The sequence below is a fragment of the Ornithorhynchus anatinus genome, chromosome 2 (genome assembly GCF_004115215.2).
Source record: "Ornithorhynchus anatinus isolate Pmale09 chromosome 2, mOrnAna1.pri.v4, whole genome shotgun sequence".
In the NCBI taxonomy this organism is placed as follows: domain Eukaryota; kingdom Metazoa; phylum Chordata; class Mammalia; order Monotremata; family Ornithorhynchidae; genus Ornithorhynchus; species Ornithorhynchus anatinus.
In genome coordinates, this window is record NC_041729.1 from 42,613,236 (window position 1) to 42,634,310 (window position 21,075).

A 21,075-nucleotide genomic window follows, 5' to 3' on the forward strand; every position below is an offset into this window, starting at 1 on the left:
TTTGAGATTTTGATTTCCTGTACCACATTACATTTTTCTTTAACACACAGAAATATTTTGACTTCTTTCTCCCATGATCTCAGTCCAGCTCTCGAATCAAGTAGAAAGACCCAATGAGATACAGCCTGCTCAGCGCGATTGTTTCTTAATTAAGCTCTGCAGGGTTTTAAATGGGAACATTTATTTATCAAAGTGAGGAGCTTTACTGCATTGAAGAAGGCAATGATGAACCACTTCTGCCTTTTTACCAAGAAAACTCCATGGTTACAGTACCAGAACGTTTGCAGTTGGAGGTGGAGTGTTCTGGGAGAGATGTGTCCATAAACTGGCTATGAGTCGGAGACGACTCGACACCATAAGACAGGAAAAGGGGAGCTTTAGGTCTGAAGACACTATGCTTCAAAATTTTCTCACTTCCTTGGATATTTTATATGATGTGCCACGAGGAAGTCAAATGATTATGATCTTTCAGATATTCTCTACCGTATTCTCCCAAGCATATAGTACAATGCTCTGCTCAAATTAGGTGCTCGGTAAATGCTATTGATTCATTGGTGGAATGTTTTAGCTTGTGAATTCTGTCTTGGTCTTTAGAGGTTGCCTTTTAGAGCCCATGAATTTTAACCTCAGGTGAGAATGCCCCCATGTAAGCCCTGGGATTTTTGAAGTAAGAGAGTAGGTTTGGGGCAGAGTACAACCAGGTACAGTGCTCTGCACACAGTAAGTGCTCAATAAATATGATTGACTGAACTGCTGGCAAACAGTTTAGTACAGTTCTCTGCACACAGTAAATAAAATGCTCAATAAATAGGATTGAATGAATGGATCAGGTCATGTGTTGACTTGTAACTGTATTATTGGCACTTTTTAGATCGAAAAACATCGTGGCTTTCAATATGCAATCAGTGTGCTCTATGGGTGTAGGTTTTTCTTTTTAATTTTTTTAATATGGGATTTAAGTACTTACTATGTGCCAGGCACTCTTCTAAGGGCTGGGATAGATACAAAGTAATCAGGTTGGACACAGTCCATGTCCCCATGGGGCTCACAATCTTAATCCCCATTTTCCAGATGAAGTAACTGAGGCACAGAGCAGTTAAGTGACTTGCCCAAGGTCACAGAGCCGATAACTGGTAGAGCTGGGATTAGAACCCAGATCCTTCTGTTACCCAGTCCCTTGGCTTATCCACTAAGCCACACCATTTCCCCGCTGCAGTTTTCCTGAGTTGTTTACTAGTTTTTGATACAATTGCAAATTTTATTTAAAAAAAGAGAATTAATGTCCAGTCGAAAACGTTTCAAGCAGTTTCAAGTGGGATCAGGATTCAAAACTAATGTTGGCTTCAAATATTTCTACATGATTACCAAAACGCAAAAGTAAAGCACAAGGTGGTCTCCCTAAACTTAACATGTATTAGGAGTGCTTAAACTGTGCTTCGGCACAGTTCATTGGAACTATTTTAATTGGGGCCCATAGTTTTAGACAAGGATGTTGTATCATTCATTCAGTCAGTCATATTTATTGATCACTTACTATGTGCAGAGCACTGTACTAAGCGCTTAGAATATACAATTTGGCAACAGATAGTATCATTTTATGAGATCTGGTTGCACTAATCTTGAGGGCGCTCTGACAGTCCATCCCTTATTTCCCTTTTCATTTGGCAATTTGGGCTAGAAATATTTATATTTCAAAGCTTTGAAAAAATGATTTTACTTACCCATCGTGCAAGCGTTGGGGTCTCCATGAGCTGAACTGAAGCCCTAGAGCTGAACTGCTTTTCTGAATGGCCTGATTATGCTAACCCAGGGAAACCGCTGATCGGGCCACACTGTAGGGGAAGGAAAATGTCATACCTTATTATTGTGATTATCATTATTATCTCGATGATCTTGGTCAGGCAGAGTTAAGGCATCCCTCAATGTGAATGCTACACTGGGACCCTCAGAGAAAGCTACTCAGCTCCAAAATGCATTTCAGTTTGAAATATTCTCAGGGCTCGAAATTGAACATGACTCAGCATCTAATTTTCAACCACCAACCAATGAATAGTATTCATTAAGCATCTACTGAATGCAAGGCACTGGGTTAAGCCCATAGGAGAGTAAGCTCTTGTGGGCAGGGAATGTGTCTGTTGTTGTACTGTACTCTCCCTAGCACTTAGTACGGTGTTCTGCACACAGTAAGCACTTAATAAATATGATTGACTGACTTTATCAGAAGGAGAGCCCATGATCCCCTACCAAACGGAGCATACAATCTGGTGAGTGTAAAGAGCAACTCCCTGACTTTGTAGGCACCACTGTTACAAATCACCCTTGAATACGATTATAGTTTTACCTTTTAGCATTTGCGCTGTATGATTTCAAAAGGTAAATTTGAGGGTGTATTGTAGCCTCAAAGTGGAGTAGAGCCTGTTGGGACTTCTGTAATCCTTCAGGCTTGATTTTTTAATTTTGTTTGCTTTTGGCTCTTGTCTATTCTTGGCTACTCTTGACTATTCTTGACTATCCTTGACTGTACTTGGCTATTCTCTCTTGATTCTTGGGCGGTTGAAAACATCAACGACGGCAGTGACTGATTTTAGTAATTTTTATTATTTTTTCTCAAGCACTGCTAGTATGATTTGGGGAAGTGCCTCTCCCATCTCTAACCCTCACCCACGGCAGGTCCTTCTGGGAAAAAAACATCCGGCTTCAAGCATTCATTGGTTCAAGTATCAGAAAGGACAAGAGGTCAGGGTGGAACAGGATGCTTATTGTAGACGCTGAAAGTCGACCTCAAGTCACACCAGAAATCTCTCCACAGAATCCATATTTATCCCCCCACCAAATGTCAGACCCCGTTGTTGGCTTTGATATAATTAATTGTTTTATGAGCTTCAGTGAGGGCCTTTTGGAAATCCCGTTTTTAGAACTGAATGCCTTTGTGTTTCTTTATTAGCAAACCCTTCCGTGGGGTCAGTGAGAAGGTAGCATGGAGAGCTGTATTTGGGGGCTCATGTGGGTTATTTCTGGTATGCTGCTGTGAACCTTTTTGTGTTAGGACTTGGGGGGTTGCGGTCAGATAGTTAAAAAAATTATAAACGCTTCCTTTTGATTGAGAATCCAAAACTCACAGCTCTGTAGTGGTGAGCTCATAGCCCTATAGTCAGCAAGACTTCGTCACACTGGAAAAATGTCCAGCCATAAAGGTCAGCACCCCCTATTACATAAGAGGCAATAAGCCAAAGCTTGTTTCTTTATGCTCTCGAAGCTTGTTGTCGTCTCGTGGATTGTGTGTTGGGTAAATAAGGTGCCAATTAACCTGTCTTTGATAAAGAACCTTCAGATATCTGTGCCAGTTGTTCTTATAAAAACCTGGTCTGCCACAGTCAGCCGATCCTTTAGATTGATAAGGAAAATGCTTGGTATTTATTTACCTTGGACCCAATGATTCGCTGTGTCCCCTTGGCTGAAAGGCTCTTTGTTCCAAGCCTCTCTGGCTTTCCCTGGCACTGGGGCCCTTAACAAAAGAGAGATCTTAGCCAACCCCAGCCAAGGGGTGAAGTCTTACCCACCGATTCAAAGCTCTTCATTCCCACTCCATTCTCATTCTCCCTTGAATATTCTCTACCTTTCCTGATGGTTCTTCTTTTGATCATCACCCAAGTCCCTTTGCCAGTTAGTGGCTAGCTGTCTTTTATCCTCTTGTGACTTTATTCTTCTGGCTCAGAGTAAGAGCACCTGACAGGGAGAGGGAGGTTGGGTGGGGGGAAAATGGGGACTTCTGCCCTTCTCCTGCTGTTCCACTGTACTGCTCTTTACCCTTTCCTCTCCAAATAGTTAGTTATTATTATGCCATAGTGGTAGTGGTAGTAATGGTATTTATTAAGGGCTTTCTTTGGGCAGCACACTGTCCAAAGTGTTGGGAAAGTATATAGAGGTGGGAATTAGAGCTCCTGAGAATTGATCTTTTCCAGGGGTGATATTTTACAACATTTCATGCAACATAAGAAGGCTCTTGGACTACAGAGCAACATTGGAGGGTTTTATGGCCTATAAGCATTGTGAAATAACTGGGTCACTTTCCTCTTTGGTGTGACCAGAGCCGCCGACATCATCCTAAAGTGGATACATTACGTAAAATGGGGTGGTGGGAGAAGGGGATGGAGAAAGGAAGAAGGAAGGGGTTGAATGGGAATGAGAAGACTTGGGTGTTAGACCTGACTCTTGTTTTGCCCTCTCTGGGTGACTCTGGGTTAGTTGTCCCTCTTCTTCATGCTTCAGTTTGTCCCACTTCACCACATGGGTTCTGCATTGTTTGCTGCCAACTCTATAAAGGACTTAGGAGATGATGGAAATGGTGCCTGTAAGTGATTTTGAACTTTAAAGACAGTGAGCCTAGGGACAGTGTACTCTCTCAGGTGCTCAGTACTAATGAAGTGGTCTGTAAATATCACTGTCTGATTATTTTTCCATAAGAATATATGGTCTTTGGGTGAGATCTCTGTCCTGGGTCTCCCTTCCCCTCCGTATACACCCGACCACCACTCTCCCCACCTTCAAAGCCTTATTAAGATTACATTTTATTAGGTTTATAGTGCTTCGCATATAGTAAGTGCTTAATAAATACCATAATAATGATAATCTCCTCCAAGAGGCCTTGCCCGATTCTTTTTTCCCTGGCTCCCTCTCCTTCTGTGTTATCTGTGTACTTGGATCTGTGCCCTTTGGACACTTGATGTTCACCCCACCCTCAGCTCCACTTACGTTCCTATCCGTAATTTATTTATGTTAATGTTTATCACCCCCTCTAAACTGTAAACTCATTGTGGGCAAGGCATGTGTCTACCAACTTGGTTGAATTGTACTCTCCCAAACGCTTAGTTCAGCACTCTGCACACAGTAAGCACTCAATAAATACCATTGATTGGTTGATTGATTGAACTTGCAAGCCCACTGCCCTTTCAGCAGTCTGTCCTCATTAGCTCCAGGGTCAGTTTGCTGAAAATAAAGGTAGTTTTGGTTAGATTTAAAGGACTTGTGAAGAGCTATGGGCAACTTAGAACCTAAATGTTCTTGGTGAATATAAAAGGAGACCGATGTGTTTACCACCTTAAACTTAAAGCTGTATATGCATTCTCTACAATGGATAATTGGAGGAAAATAGATGTGTCCAAACACATGTATGAGTTTAATTGGGATTTCAGGAGATTGGCAAACTGATCTTAAATGAATTACAAGATTTTGGACCCTTGCAAACATTACAGTTTTCTGTATTTTTAATGTCAAGTAATTTCCAGGATTCCAGGTATTATACCATGTACATGGCTCTTCACCAAGAACCCGCACACCTCTTCCTCCTCAGCCTGTTTTGGAAAGGTTCATAGTAGTAGTTTTAAATAGGTTTCAGATTTATAACCTAAGTCCTTCGGGAGTGCTCTTGTGTTTAGGATTAACCTGAAGTTTGTTGAGCTGATTGGGTTGAACACTATCATTATGATATGTTATGTAGGTGGGAGTGTGCATCTATTGTGCTAAGCCAGTTAACATGAATTGAGTGTATACACTGAGGGCATGGATCTTCTGCATGCCATTCTCAGACTTTGTATTTAGGGTAGCTCATCACTCTCGGGCAAACTGATTCTATTTTATTTAGCAATTCCAGTGCAAAATATCATCTTGGTTCAGTCAGCTTTATGTGGCATGCTCGTGTATCCTAAGGAGCCAAGTGTTTTCAATGTGGTGGCCAAAGTCAGAGAATTACTCTGAACAAGAACTCAGCAGAACAATATTGGCCACTCTTAATGCCTACGGGATTTGTTAAGCGCTTCCTGTGTGCTAGGCGCTATTCTAAGCACTGGGATGGATACAAGATAATCAGATTGGACACAGTCTCTGTCATTCAATCATTCATTCATTCAGTCATTTATTGAGTCCTTACTATGTGCAGAGCACTGTACTAAGCACTTGGAAAGTACAATACAGCAATAAAGAGAGACAATCCCTGCCTACAACAGGCTCACAGTCTTAATCCCCATTTTCCAGATGAGGAAATTGAGGCCCAAAGAAGTGAAGTGAGTTACCCAAGGTAACAGCAGACAAGTGGTGGAGCTGGGATTAGAGCCCATGACCTTCTGACTCTCAGGCCTATGTTCTGTCCACTAGGCCATGCTGCCTCTCTAATTGACTGGAGGTGCTCTCTAGGCTTTCTGTTGTCCAAGGATCTTTTCTGCTGAGGCTTGACATCATGGCTCTAAGAGTGGTCTTGTGGGACAGGATGAGGTCTGGATGACTCCCAAGTCAGTGCTCTGGCATCCAGGACATTTCTGGTCCCCCAAGTGTCAATAATTGAGATATTTGTTGAGCACTTACTCTGTACCGGGTATTGAACCTAAGCACTGGGGTAGATACTAGATAATCGAAACTGGATATCCTATCTGTACTCCACCAGTGTTCGGTTTTCCAGGACTGGCTGTATGGGCGTGCTCCACAGTACAGCTATAATATGCTTCAAAAACTTGGGTATATCATGAGTGGCTGGATCATGGAGAACATTTTCCCCATGATTTACATATCGTAAACTGGGATCTGTTCCAGAACCTCTGGAAAAATCATAAGAAATTCCTTTACATGCAGTATTTTGTACCATCAAGTACAGCTATCTATTATTTATTCTATATCAGTAATTTAAAGCATGATATCACAACATTCACTCAATAGGGAGTTGTAATATGATTATTAATAACCTTTTTAGGAAGCTACAGAAGTTGAAGCTTGCTCTGCTGATTGTAGTAGTGGTTTTTCTGACTTTACTGGAGTGGAAAATTTGTCCAGTTTAGGTTGAACAATAACCGTCTTTTCTTCATGCAGTGCCTTGTAGTAGGTTAAGTTTTTCTGAACATCACTACACTCCTTTGCACTTTTTTCTCTATTGGGGTTTGAAGACTTTGAAAAAGTTCTTCTGCTTTCTTGAAAATTGATGCAAAACTTTCTATATTTTCTTAAGATCCTCAAATCTGAGGTGGTTGTGTGGTTAAGATTCTAGACTTAGCAGCAGCCATGACAACCTTCTCCTTCACCACTGGGAAGAAGGGGTTTCCTCTCTTTCATATGAAAGTAGCACCGAATCAGGGTGCTGTAGAAGGTGATTTGATCAGTCTCTTCTGCCTCGCTGTGCTTCTGTGCTGCTTTCGGCTGAAGTGGAGAAAGCAACTTCTGGATTGTGCTCACGGAGGGGCCGGGGAGTGACCAGGTGAGGTTTTCCCCATTTCTGCCCAAAGCAGCACAGAATCAGGAAAGAGAGACAGGGACGGGAGAGACCCTGACTAAAATAGAGAAGCTAGACTTCAAGTCTGGGTTTGAGAAATGTGACCGGGAGAGGGATGGTTGGTGAAGGAACTGAATTCCATGTAGTGATTGGATGTAATGCCGGGTGGGACTCTCAGATCTTGGGCTAAATCACTACAGGACATACCTCTGGATTTTACTTATGATAGAGCTCCCCAGTGCACTTCATTCTGTTTCAATCATCGAAAATAGATATCTGCAGCTACTAAGACTTGAGAGGAAAGAAACATGCCAGACTTGATGATGTGGGCCTTACTGGTGGAGAAAGCAAGGCACGGTGAGATTTGGTTCATGCCTGAAGTTGCTGAGTTGGGATTAGGGCTTCCGCATATAGCCTTTGCTGGTATCCCTCTCCCCTTACAGCATTTCTATCCATCAGTAGTATTTATTAAGCCCCTGCTGTATGCTGGGCTCTGTACTGAGTGCTTACAATAGAAGTAAAAAAAATAGACTGTGCCTTTGAGGAATTTACAAGCTAGGAAAGTGAATCAATCAATGGTATTTACTGAGCGTTTTCTGTTGGTAGACACTTCTGCTGCCCACAGGGAGCTAACAGTCCAGAGTAGGAGACGTGAAGAAAATATTTGGTACTTTGGCAAATGCTCATCTGGTTGATTGCAGTTATTAGCCAATTTATCTTTACTACTTTGTCCAAAGATTTCTTGACTTTTTCAAGTTTCGAGAGGAATTCTTGAGGGAAATTGTTTCGAAGCCTTGTAGCAGCGTGATTATCCCTGGCTTTGTAGTAACAAGTTGGGTGACAAGGGAGAGGGGGAAGAAATGAAGAGAAGAGAAAATAAAGGCAGGAGATGGGGTGGGACGTAGCCTTCAGCACTAATTATATAGTCCATGGTGGCAGCAGGTGTTATGAGATGACAAAAACGTAGGAATTTAATTGTGTCTTGTGTTGCATTAACTTGCAAACAGGAATGTCTTCAGTGTCTTATAAATCTTCTTTCAACTTGGGTTGCCTGAAGGAGAAGGAGGGGTTTTTATAAACTTTTAGCGGCAGCAAATCTTCATTTCCTAGATGGCTAGGGAAGTAACGAATCATGGCTAAATATCCTAGAATCCCTGTTTCCCCAAATGTGGAGTGAGTAAAATAACATTGTGGAAGCCAGGGAAATTCTATGAGATTGGTATCAACTCCATTGTCACCTGGGAGAAATAGAAATCCAGAATGTGCTTGGTCCCCCGAAGCCACCCCACCTCTCCGCCCACTCACGCTCTGTTCATTACTTAAATGTTTAATAAAATTGTTCAATCACCTGCACTTAGTATGCCCTTTTGCAAGCTGCCAATAGTAATAGAGGTAGCTTTTTTGGCTCTCCCGACCTGAAAAGTCAAGAGTGCCTAGAGAGGCAAGGTGTGGAATTTCAGATGGGAAAATTCTTGGAGTCTGGACTTTTATGTCACCAAGATGATAGTGTGTCTTAAGCTATAACATTTGAAAAGTGGGACCAGCTGAATAACACTGAGTCTAGTTTGATTCAAGTTGCTTTTATTTTCCAGCACTGGTCATTTCAGCAACAGGACTGAAGTAGGAAATACACAAGTTATTTCGTGAGCTGTTATGGCTTTTCCTTGATCTCTAGACCTCCTGGCCTTAATCACAATAGCTCGAAAATGTGAGAAGTATTTACCTTTTGATGCCTAGTGTCTCAGAAGGACCCTACTCTTTTCCAATTCTTGCATGCAAAGCTTTGGATAGTATTAGATTTTCATGGAAGAGAAGGAAGAAAACGTATTGCTTTGACCCAAAGTTAACCTTTCAGCAAAGCATTCTTACGGGTCATGGCCAGCTTTAAATCTTGTCTAGTGGAAATCTGGCAGCCTTGGAAATTATCTTCAACTTAGACATTTCAGCTACTGTAGCTTGAGTCTGTAGCATTTTGTTTGCAAGAAAAATGGAAATAAGCATGGTGTCTTTTGACCAAAGGGGCAACAACTTGGAGGGTGGTTTCAGTCAGTCACTTCATGATATTGATGCTAATAGGTGTCCAATAAGTCAAAGGTTTTGTTTTTTTTAAAATGAGTGTTGGCTGGTATACTTTCTTTAGTCATTACATTCAGTTTTTGAATGAATTGTCTTGGCACAAGAAAGAAGATTGATGTTTTCTGAAAGCAAAGATGAGATAAATTGTAATAAATGAGTGCAGCCACTTGAATTTGAAGCCCAGAGATGATTGAAAAAACTGCCAGTTTTGCTGCAAGATGGGTCCGGCTGATTCTGAAGCCCCAAACAAGGCAATACCCTTTGCTGATAATGATTTGCATTTGGCTACAGGGTTGTTTTAGGGCTCGGAGGGATCTCTTTTTGGGTCTTTGCTCTCTTCCTTTCAAATCACTCATTTCCAAAAAGATTCTCGATTGATTTTGAGTTGCTGCCCCTTCCAATTTTCCATGTATTCCACTCTAGACCCTGAGCCTTCAGTGTGGAGAAATTCTTTGTCCTGTAGCTAGATGAAGGAACTGGCTTCAGATGGTGTGGTAGCTAGAAACTTCCTGCTGGTTGTCTTCTTAACATGACCTGTGGTCCAGAATTGAATATTTCCTAGCTGAATATATGGTTAGTGGGTCCATGTGTTGACAGAGACTCATTAGCAGACCCGGAGACCCATATCACCTCACCACCGCAATAATACAGCGGTTTTGAAATACCTTTCTACTCCCTATTTTTACTTTGGACCTATTTAATATCAAACTCCCTTCATAGGGATGATTACTGTGTATCTACCCAGTGCTTAGTACAGGGCGTGGTACATTGTAAGCAACTTAACCAATACCACAGTTATATGGATAAGCTTGGTGGGGAGGCCCTTGAAATTGAAGAGATATCTGCTGTCACACTTCACTCCCTTTGGTTTCCTTTTGAAACGCTTAGTGACTTGCACATTCAAGAAAACAGATCACTTCCTTGGTTATGTATACCATTGCCTTCTTTCTTGCTTGCTTGATTTCTAAAGGTTGGACTTCACAGAGAACCAAATTAAGAACAGTATGGGTGGCTGCTTTATATCAAGAGGTTACACTTTGAAGCCAGCTCTGAGTTGGGAACTAAAAGCTCCAGAATTTCTCTGAAGCTGGGAGAAGATTTTGAATCATTTTTGTTTACAGGTGAAAGAGGTCCCCATTTTACAGTTGAAGGAACAGAAACACAGAGAAGTTAAGTGACTTGCCCAAGGTCACACAGCAAGCAGTTGGTAGAGTCAGGATTAGAACACAGGTCCTCTGACCCCCAGGTTCGTGTTCTTTCCACTAAGCCATGCTGCTTCTCATTCTCTCATTTTGTGTTGTTATACTTGGTAATATTTTACCTGTCTAAATAAGATTTCACACTCTGCAGACCATGCCCTTTGTACTTCCCATGTTAACTATTAATTTCAGCATACGTATCTTCTGTGGGGCGAGCTTGCTCTAGCTACTTCAGAAACTATTGCAGTAAGGCTCTGTTTTAGACTCTTTTCAAAAAGTAGAAATATGTTTATTAAAAAATAATCCAATTCAAAATTTTCACTCAGGGTGTCGGCTGGCTAGTTCCGAGGCACTATATTTGAGGACACTTGTCCTCACCCTAACTTCCTTTCTCGTGGGCTGCTGCCTAATTTGATCATTTGGCTGATTCCAACCAGTTGGGAGCTACTCATTCATTTCCTTTTCTTCCTGTTTGCCCCTCCCTCCTGATCTCCCGGCCAGGGCCTACTGGAATCGAGGTCCCAGCTAGCAACCCCCCTGACACTGTGCCATCCACACTTCCTCCCAAAGGTTGAGGTGAACTCAAACCTTGCATAATCATCTTCCTCGAGTTACCCTATCTGTTGATGTCCTTAGGTGCCTTTTTTCCCCTTGAGATGTCTCCATTAAGGAGATGTCACTGAATCCTCAACAGGGTCAGTTTCCATGGGAGAGGTGGGTGGCCGCCAGACTTCATGAATGAAGGACTCGGTTGGGTTTCGGATCTAATCCAAGCCTTCCAGTCCGGTTTTCTTATGGTCCCAGTGAGCTCATTTTTTCCTCTCAGAACCTCTTGGTGTATGTTGGGGATGATAATGATGATGCTGGGAAGGGGGAGGTGGTGGTTTTAAGGGCTAAATATACACCGGCTTTTGCACAAGCATTTAGGTGCTGTGAAATTCTGGATTCCAAATATTTGACTCTGACTGAAAGTTTGAATTATTTTTAAATTTTCCTGAGATTGAAATGTGCCAACTTTGTTGCTCATTCCCCAACTTTAGTGTTCAATACCCCTGAACTTCTCCTGATCAGGAAGTACATTTATTTTCATTTGGTCCCCAAAGGGGATTGTGCTGAATATTTTGATTCCCGTTTACTGCTGGTACTCTGGGCTGATTTGGCTGGTGATTGATTCTTTCAGAAACTTACATGTTTCTGCCACAGTTTGTCTGATCTAAAGATAGAGATCTCAGTTTTAAGTTTGAAATAACTCAAAATGCTGCAACTGCCGGCTCAATTCCCCTCAGGCTCAATGCAGACCTTAAAAAACCAAGGCCTTGTCTGCTTGGGATGGATGCTTAAGGCCCTGAGGAACACAATTTCATAAGGATTTGGGCATGTGGCAGTCTTTGGCCTAAATTTCTGGGAAGAGGTCATGGGGAAATGTTGGAAAAACTGAATTCTTTACTTCCTTTCTGGGTTATTAATATATGTGTTCATAGGACCATGCATTTCTGCCTCTAGTTATTTTCATATGCTGGTCGAAGGTAGATACCCTCCCAAATTCCTTTCATCTAAATCACAGAGATATTCACGATAGTCTCTTCATAATGGTCTCCAGGAGACCGGCTTCTTCCATTTCATCAGATTTCCCTTATCCTCACACTCCCTTTCCCAGGGGAAAATGTATATGATTTGAATCATTGATATCCTGGTGACAACTTGGATCACATTATCATCCTTGGATCAGAGTGATGAAATTAATTTTTAAAATCTTGTCTTGCTTCCTGTTAATATCTAAGAGCGCTTGCCATTATGTCACAGAGGCTGTGATGCAAAATCGATAGGTTATGATATAGAATATGTGTATGGGTGTAATTTACCCTTTTTTGTTTGTTTCTTTTGGGCAGGTGGCAAAAGTTGAATATGTTAGGAAAAAGCCAAAATTAAAAGAAGTTCTGGTGAGGTTAGAAGAGCATTTGGAATGCACCTGTACATCGTTGAATTCTAATTCAGATTATCGAGAAGAAGAAACCGGTAAGTTGTCCCCTCTTTTCTTCCCCGACGACTGCTTGCAGAGTGTTTTCAGGAGTAGCTGGACATGTTTCCAAAACTACAGGATTAGAGAAGGATGGAGCACTTTACTTTAGAAAGTGTAGTAGTTTATATTGAAAGCAGTGTGGAAGGCACTGTATTGTACTCCTTTTTATTTAAACTAAATGGTATTTGTTTAGTGGCTACTATGTTCCAGGCCCTGTACTAAGCGTTGGGGTGGGGTAGATAAAAGATAATCAGGTTGGGCACAGTCCATGTCCCCCATGGGTCTCACAGTCAATCTCCATTTTACAGATGAAATAACTGGGTCACACAGAAGTGAAGTGACTTGCCCATGATCACAGAGCAGACAAGTGGCAGAGCCAGAGTTAGACCTCAGGTCTTTTGACTCCCAAGCCCGTGCTCTTTATACTGAGCCCCGCCATAGTTAATCTATCCTTGATTATCTAGGGGCTGCTTATCCTGTTTGTGGGTTCATTTGTCCTTTGCTCATCTCACTTCTTGTGACTGGCTACTCTGGCACAGTGCCACTGTTCAGAAGCACCTCTAGGAGAGGGTGGGTGGAATAGGGGGAAAAGAGGGGAAAGTCAAACCAGTTACAGTACTTAGGCTACGGGCTAGCCACCCGAGCAAAAGGTTTTGTGGGAGAGAAGCCCTCCCCTTCCCCATGCCCAATTTTTGGAGATTTCAGTTCTCCTTAATATCCCTTTACCCCAATATTCACAGATAATCGAGAATCTTCCAAGCAGCTATGTTACTAAGGGTAAATATCATAGAAGAATGGGTGGTAGCCGCTGTTCCTATTTAAAATTCCCAAATTGCCAAGTCTGAATTCAATCTGGGGGCATTGCTGTTTGTAAATTAGGCATTCAATTAGTGTTAGCAACATTGGCTGCAAGCTTTGCTTTTATATCCTGTTTCTTTGGAATAAAGATTACAAAATTAGAGGTTGTAAAGGAGTACCTGAATGCAAAAGATAACAAGTTTTTTTTTTCAGAAAGATAAGCATCTCAAGTATTTATTACTTCATTTTTCAACCAAACACACTCCCTTAGGGCTTTTTACCTTCCCTACCCTTATGTTAACAGGAAGGCCTAGGGAAACAGGTAAAAAACGGAAAAGAAAAAAGTTAAAACCAACCTAAAAACTCCTGGACCTATTTTGATTATCAGGTAGGACCTGTAAACTATAATCCCACGAGCAATGAAAAACCTAATCAAAATTATCATCACACCAACTCAATCACTCTTTGAATCTTGACACTTGCTACCTTAAAGCTGCACAAAGATTAGATATGATTGGCTTTGATCATTCTACCTGCTGGTATTTTTCCTTTTAAGCTATACACACCGCCCCCTCTTGCATTCCTTAACTACTTTACTCTCTTGCTTTTGTAATGTAGCTAATTCCTAAATTTTGGTAATCTGAATATTATTCTTTTTGCTTTTGTTTCTTTATTATTGATTTTGGAGGAAAACGCATCATTTAATGACGCATGAATGGATGATGAGATTTAAAATGGTTGCATCTTGAGTCATTGGCTCTTAAAAACATGGAATTAAAAACATTTATATTTGCTAAATCTTATTACAGGCCTGGGCCTCAAACCTCCTTGGGTTAGAGAATGGCTTGATACAGCTTAGATTGTGAGCCCCCAGAGCGGCAGGGACTGTGTTTAATCCCACTTGTGTACTATCTCACGACACTTGGTACAGTGCTCTGCAGACAGTAAACACTCAATAAATGCTATCACTATTTCTACTACTACTATTAGAACATTTACACTGGAAAGGATTCTGAACTTGTACAAACTTCAGAAGCTAAGATCCTTTAAAAGCAGGAAGGTTAAGGGGGATCCTGTCGTGGTTTCTACTGTAGAAGGACGTTGAACAGAACTGTCAACACCAGAATAAAAAGAGTGTCACCTGGATCCAAGAGGTTTCCACCTGGGGAAAAATCTTTGACTAGATGGGTCTCAGAAGTAATTCAAATCCATTGATCAGCCTGTTTTCCCAAGCTTGAGGTGACAGCTGAGGACCATTCTGATTAATTATGATTTTTCAAATAATTATAGTATTTGTTAGGTGCTTACTATGTGCTGAGCGCTAAACTGTTGCGGTAGTTACAAGATAGGATGGTCACAGTCCCTGTCCCACGTGGAACTCACAATCGAAGTAGGAAGGAGAACAGATATTTAATCTGAATATCCATTTTGAAGATGAGGAAACTGAGGTGTAGAAGTTGAGTGACTTGTTCAAGGCCCACAGCAGGCAAGTGGCACAGGCGGGATTAGAACCCAGGCTCGTGCTCTTTCCACTAGGCCATGGTGCTTCACACTTGAAAAAGTCTAAACTCTGGATTGTTGAATTGACATTCTAGTTCGGTGATTATCCTTTCCAAAGCCCGCTAAAATTGATACCTTGTTTCAGGGGAACAGGTGTCTATTGGGAGTAGTATGGTAGAAGACACCATATGCAAAATTCAGCTTTAAAAGTGAGCATATAACTCAATCCAAACTATATTTAATATTGTCCATTTCCCCGGTTAGTGAATATTCCTGCTGAATAGCATTTTTTCCTAGGCATTCACTAAGAAGGGTAAAATTTTGACTATCCAGATGGAGTGATTGCATTTTTTTTCTTTTTTTCCAACAGATGTGAGGTGAAAATAAGCTAGAAAAATCTTCTCTGGGACACGGATGTACACAATTTGTTACATTCCTGAACCTACTATGTATGGTGCTTTATTGACAGTATACGTGATTTGTTCTCCTGTGTGAAAAACTGGCTCAAGGAACACTTAATGAGAACAAAGAGACAATGTACATTTGTTTAATGTGACATCAAAGCAAGTATTGTAGCACTCTGTGAAACAATAAGAAGCTTCCTTGTCCAAAAAAAAAAACAGTCGAATGAATGGAGGATACCAAAAGTACTACAAAACGTGACAAAAAACCTAAGTGAATAGCGGATTTCTGTCAGAGCGGTCAACGGTGCTTTATGTCAAGAAATGTGCCTGCTTTCTTGATGAAGATGGATGGACACTGATGGACTTCAGGCAACAAAAAAGCAGGAATGTATCAAATGCCACGCAAACACTATAGAAACAATACATCCTTGCTCGGTAGTGTTTTAAGTCTATTAAAGAAAAAAAAAACCTTCTGGGGAGCCTTAAGTGGAATTTTTTTTTTTACACCATAAAGTGATTATTAAGCTTTTCTTTTTACTCTTTGCCTAGCTTTTTTATTATCTCTTGGACTACATTTACCAATAACACATATAGAAGGCTGCTGTAACAGTGAGGCCATACAATGGTATTTCTCCTAGCACGATGCAAACTAATGAGATGTATTAAAATAAATACGGTATACCTACCTATGCATAATTTTCTAAACGTTTCTTGGTTTATGTTTTTCCCTTTTTTAATTTAAGTCATTTCAAGACAACGATGTGCGAATATCAATCATAGGTAAACTCCTCTTCAAGGCTATGTCGGTCGCCCAATAGTGATACTGTGTTAGCTATTTGCCCTCCTTTTTACAGTCTACAGACTAACGTTGATTTCACATGTTTGGCTGTGTGAAATGTAGAATTTCTTCTTGTATCTGTATTGTACAATGTTATTGTCGCAGGGAAGTATCCTGCGGCAAATATTTGAACAGAACCTAAATTCTTTATTTTTGGTAAGATGTTATGCTTTATGTGTATTCAACCGAAAAACGTGTTTTTGTAAAGGTGAAGTTTGTATTTTTATCTAAAATTAACAGTTTTATATACCTGAGAGCGCCTGCTATGTTTTCTTGAACCAAAAACAAAGAAACAAACAAAAGAAACAAGAAACCAAACAAACGAAAAACATTTTGTGGTCCTATTTTTCTAGTAGAATAGCCCAAATGACTCCAAAATAGAGTTTACCGAGAGCCGTGCAGAGCAGTGTCAAAGCACAGCCACTTCATCCGTACGTAGTATGTGGGATTTGAACTGGGCAATGTCAGGAAACTTCAGTCATATCTGTTCAATTCCTTGCCTACTGCTTTGAAAATGTAATGAGGAGGTGTCTCGTATTCTGTCGGGGGCTACAGTGGGGCTACTAGACTTGTTGGACTTCCTGGTTTCTTGCTCTACGGACCCCCTACTTAGATTCCCCCGGGGTTTAAATTCTGTGGTCAGTGGGGAAAAAAATAGATTTTTGACTCTCACATTGCACATGTCAAAAAACTCCAGATCATTTTCTTTGTGAAATGTATCTTGAGAGGGGAGATTTATTTCTCTATCGTATGTAGTATTGACATAAAGATCAAATGAAAGGAATTTATAAAGTAGCATGTCTTGATGAAAACACTTTCAACCTGAATGAAATGCTCTGAATGTGAACTAACAAGCTTTGAGATGTAAACACGAGGAAGTGGGGAAGAGAGGTGGGGCTTGACTCCCAACCTTAACCATTCAGTGATTTAAAATACTGAACCCATTTTGGCCACAAATGGCAGATGGCGATCAAATTGCAGACAGCACAAAAAGTAATTTTATTAATGAGCCATTATTGGCTTCAGATTTGAATGCAGAATACAAGTGTGTCTTAGTCCTGTTGTGCGGTTATCCTGAGTGCCAACCAAAGCACCATGCCTTGAGTTAAAACTGCTTGTGCTTACTGTCAGCTGCGTGTACCATTCACAATGTTATGCACACGAATGTATGTGTCTAAAGTTCAAAAAAATGTATAAAAGTGTAATTTATCTATTTATGTTTCAGTGAGATGCCAATAATATTGCTCCTTTTTTTTGCAAAGTTATCTAATGAAAGAATTCACATACCCATTAAAATCATGTAGCTGAAAAGTCTGACGTGCGCGCCTCATAGGTTTAAAGGTGCTTGAAGCAACCCAGTGCCCTATTTTATTGAGACACCCTGGGGTTCTTTTGGCTAGGCAATGTTTCTGCCAACTCCATGGTATATTTAATTCCTAAAGACATCGTGACTGAAAGACTGGCATATGGTGTCATCATAAAGAGATTGTCATAGTTTCTAAAGGAGGAGGTCCGATGTCTGTATCGAGCTGTGTGGTCACCGTTTCCATGGAAGAGTTGGAGTCAGTGGTTAATTTCATCACTAGTTCTTACAAGGAATTAGGCTATAAGGCTGTTTGGGCTAAAGCCTAATGGTTATGTGGTCTGCCTCAGCAAGCAACTCCTTTCCTTTCAATTGGCTACATTAAATTTTTTTTTTTTGATCAGTGCTACTGTTATAGTTGCTTTGCTCCATTATGATTTTTGTCTGCGTTTCTGGGATGCTTTCTATAATGTGTCACACCTGGTCAGTTAAAGATAAAATTGACCTCACCCCCCGCCACCTCCCCACCCCCGGCCCCAACTCAAACTCTTGTCAGAAGCAATAGGAAATTTTGTGAAATATTGGGGTCATTGAAGATTCAGTGTTGGACAATTTGGAAAAGATTCCATCCTTAGTAGGCAGGGGAGCAAGGGAGGAGAGTAATGATAATTGCGATATTTGTTAAATGCTCATTATATGCCAAGCCCCATTGGCATGCAAAAGTTCTCTTTGTGGTCAAGAGGAAGAAATCCTGGCCTGGAAGTCAGGACTCTGAGAGTGCCAGATCTACTGAGCCACTCCTGTGACTCATTTCCCCACCTGTAAAATGGGGATGATTCCCACTCCTTCCTACCTCACGAAGATACTGGGAAGTGGACTGGTGTAATCATGTGGGAGCTCTGGAAAGATATATGGTAGATCAATAAAAGGGAGGGTTTTTATTACTGATGCCTTTATTATTCATTAGTCCTTTCAATCAGTGGTACTAATTGAGCACTAACTGTGTCCAGAACACTGTACCAAGCTCTTGGGAGAGTACAATAGAATTTATAATCCATTGGGGAAAATAAGTATTAAAATAGGTTGCAGGTATGGAAGGCAACTGCGTATGAGGATTTGTGCATAAGTCTAAGGGGGTAGGTGTTGGGGGTGGGGATCAAGGTGCTTTGGGGGTACCAACTTAAGTCCAAGAGGAAGCAGCAAGGCCTAATGGTTGAGAAGCGGCACAGCCTAGTCAATAGAACATGGGCCTGGACCTGGGTTCTGATCCTGACTCCAGCACTTGTCTTCTCTGTGACCTTGGGGAAGTCATTTCACTTTTCTGCCTCAGTTACCTCATCTGTAAAATGAGGACTAATACTGTGAGCCCCAGTTGGGACAAGGCCTATGTCCAACCTGATTGGAATGCATCTACCCTAGGGTTTAGTACAGTGCCTGGCACAAAGTAAGCACTAAACAAAATTCTGTTTTAAAAAAGAGAAAATGAGGTGGGGAGATAAGAGGCTAGTCAGGCAAGGCTTTGTGGAGATGTGATTTTAGTAGGCCCCTATTGTATTTTCAGGGGAACAGGGTACAAGGCACATGGGCTCAGTATAAGAGAACCTCTCAGGTATACACTCAAGGTTATAATATCAGCATCGAGGGACAAGGACCGTGTCTAATTCCCACCTGTCTTCTCTCCCAGTATTTGGTACAGTGTTCTGCACACATAGCCTAGTGGAAAGGACATAGGCTTGAGAGTCAGAGGACCTGAGTTCTAATCCCGCCTATGCCAACTTGCCTGCTCTGTGACCTTGGACAAGACATAACTTCTCTGTGCTTCAGTCACCTCACCTGTAAAATAGGGATTAAGACTTTAAGCCCCATGTGGGACGTGGACTGTGTCCAACCTGATCAGCTTGCTCTTTTTTTACTAAGCGCTAACCCTAGTGCTTAGTACAGTGGCTGGCACATAGTAAACTTAACAAATTACCACACTTAACAAATTACCATTGAAACAGCGCTTCATAAGTACTATTACTACCATCAGCAAAGGACAACTCTACTATCTAATGAATTTAAGGTTGCATAGTGATAGTTACGTACTTAGTTCAGTTAATCAATGGCATTTATTGTGTGTTTACTTTGTGCAGACCACTGTACTAAGTGCTTGGGAGAGTAGGTTGGGACCCCAGGTATGGAAAAGAGGACATTGACTGTAAAGTCTACTCATCCTTTACTCTAATACCTGGTTCCAAATCAAGTGAAAGTCCCATCTGAGTGAATATATGATGAGAATGTTGCCACTCCCTAGTCACTGTGATTGTTTCCATTAGCAGAAGTTGACCCCACAGAAAAAGTGGAATGGCTGATTGGGTGGGAACCAGATTTGTTTACAAATCTTCAATCGATGGGATTTATTGAGTGCTTACTATGCAGAGCACTGTACTAAAAGCTAGGGAGAGTACAATACAACAGAATTAGAGCAGACACGTTTCCTGCTCATAAGGAGTTCACAGTCCAGAGAATCTTGCCAATTCTGATGGCTAGGTGACAAGAACTGGTTACCTCTAGTCAGTCAGTAAGTCATATTTACTGAAGGCTTACTGTTGTAGAGCACTGTACTAAGCGTTGGGAGAGTACAATATAACAATAAACAGACACATTCCCTGCCCACAACAAGGGTTGGCATTTCTCCCTTATCTAATGAGCCAATGACTCCCTGATCCGCTAGCAGCATGCTGAGAAACTTTCAGGTGGCTTACACATGGCTTCTGCTTCTGCTTCATGGACTCCCTGGATGGATGTGACAGGCAGGGAGGGAAGAGGGCTCAGGCACTGTAACTATGCAAAGGATCCTGGAACAATGCTGGTGCCCCCAAGCCTAGCATCTGCCCACACTGGACTGGGGATCCCTGGGGCCCGTTGTGCCCGGGTTCTCACCTGTTCTGCCTGGCTCTTAGTGACTCTGAAAGGGGGATAGGCACCAATAGGACAGTCATCTTTGCTGGGGCATCAACTCCCCTTCTGGAGCACTCACTGAGGCTGGCAGAGGTGAAGATGCTCAGAAAGAAAATCTGTAGAAAGGCCTTGAGTTAGATTTGAGAAGAGCGTAGCAGTAGTGGAAAGATCACCTGCCGCAGAGGCAGAGGGCCTGGTTTCTTATCCCGTCTCTGCCACTTGTGTCAATTTCCTCCCCTTTGGACTGTGCGGTCTGCATGGCACAGGGACTGTGACTGAAGGGATTATTTTATATCTATTACAGTGCTTGGCACGTAGTAGGCATTTCACCAATACAAAATTTATTATCATTTATTTTGAGATTTGAGAGAGTTGCAGGGGAGAGGAAAAGAGGGGCTTTAATTCAGTCTGACGTTCTTTTACCTACCGAATGGGGCTGCTGGAAGATAGGGGAGGAAGAGGTGGCAGGTTGAAAGTTCATCTATTTTTAATGCTTAGTACCATGTTCTGCACAGAGTAAGTGCTCAATAAATACCATTGATTGATTGATGTATTCAGTCCAGTGTGACACCAGGCCATAGTGGCTCAAACATCCACTTATGTCCCAATTCTTATAGTCTACTATTTTCCCTATCCCTAATCTATTTTAAAGTCTATTTCCCTTGAAGATTGTACGTTCCTACTTGCTTTGTTAGCTGTGTACTTTCCCAAGTGCTTAGTACAATGCTTTGCACACAGCAAGCAC

At 41.5% G+C, this 21,075-nt stretch overlaps 1 protein-coding gene across 2 annotated transcripts in view; it reads left to right on the forward strand.

Annotated features, from left to right (window-relative positions):
• Window positions 1–17,398, forward strand: part of PDGFA (platelet derived growth factor subunit A) — a 34,125-nt gene extending 16,727 nt beyond the window's left edge. Inside the window, exons 5-7 of one of the 2 annotated variants that reach the window (XM_029058036.2) lie at window positions 12,417–12,543; window positions 13,650–13,733; window positions 15,216–17,398. In XM_029058036.2, the coding sequence (XP_028913869.1) occupies window positions 12,417–12,543; window positions 13,650–13,705 (183 nt within the window). In that variant the 3' untranslated portion in view covers window positions 13,706–13,733; window positions 15,216–17,398. The remainder of the gene's footprint in view (window positions 1–12,416; window positions 12,544–13,649; window positions 13,734–15,215) is intronic. The other variant, XM_029058037.2, reaches the window with a different exon arrangement.
• The last annotated feature ends 3,677 nt before the right edge of the window (window positions 17,399–21,075 follow it).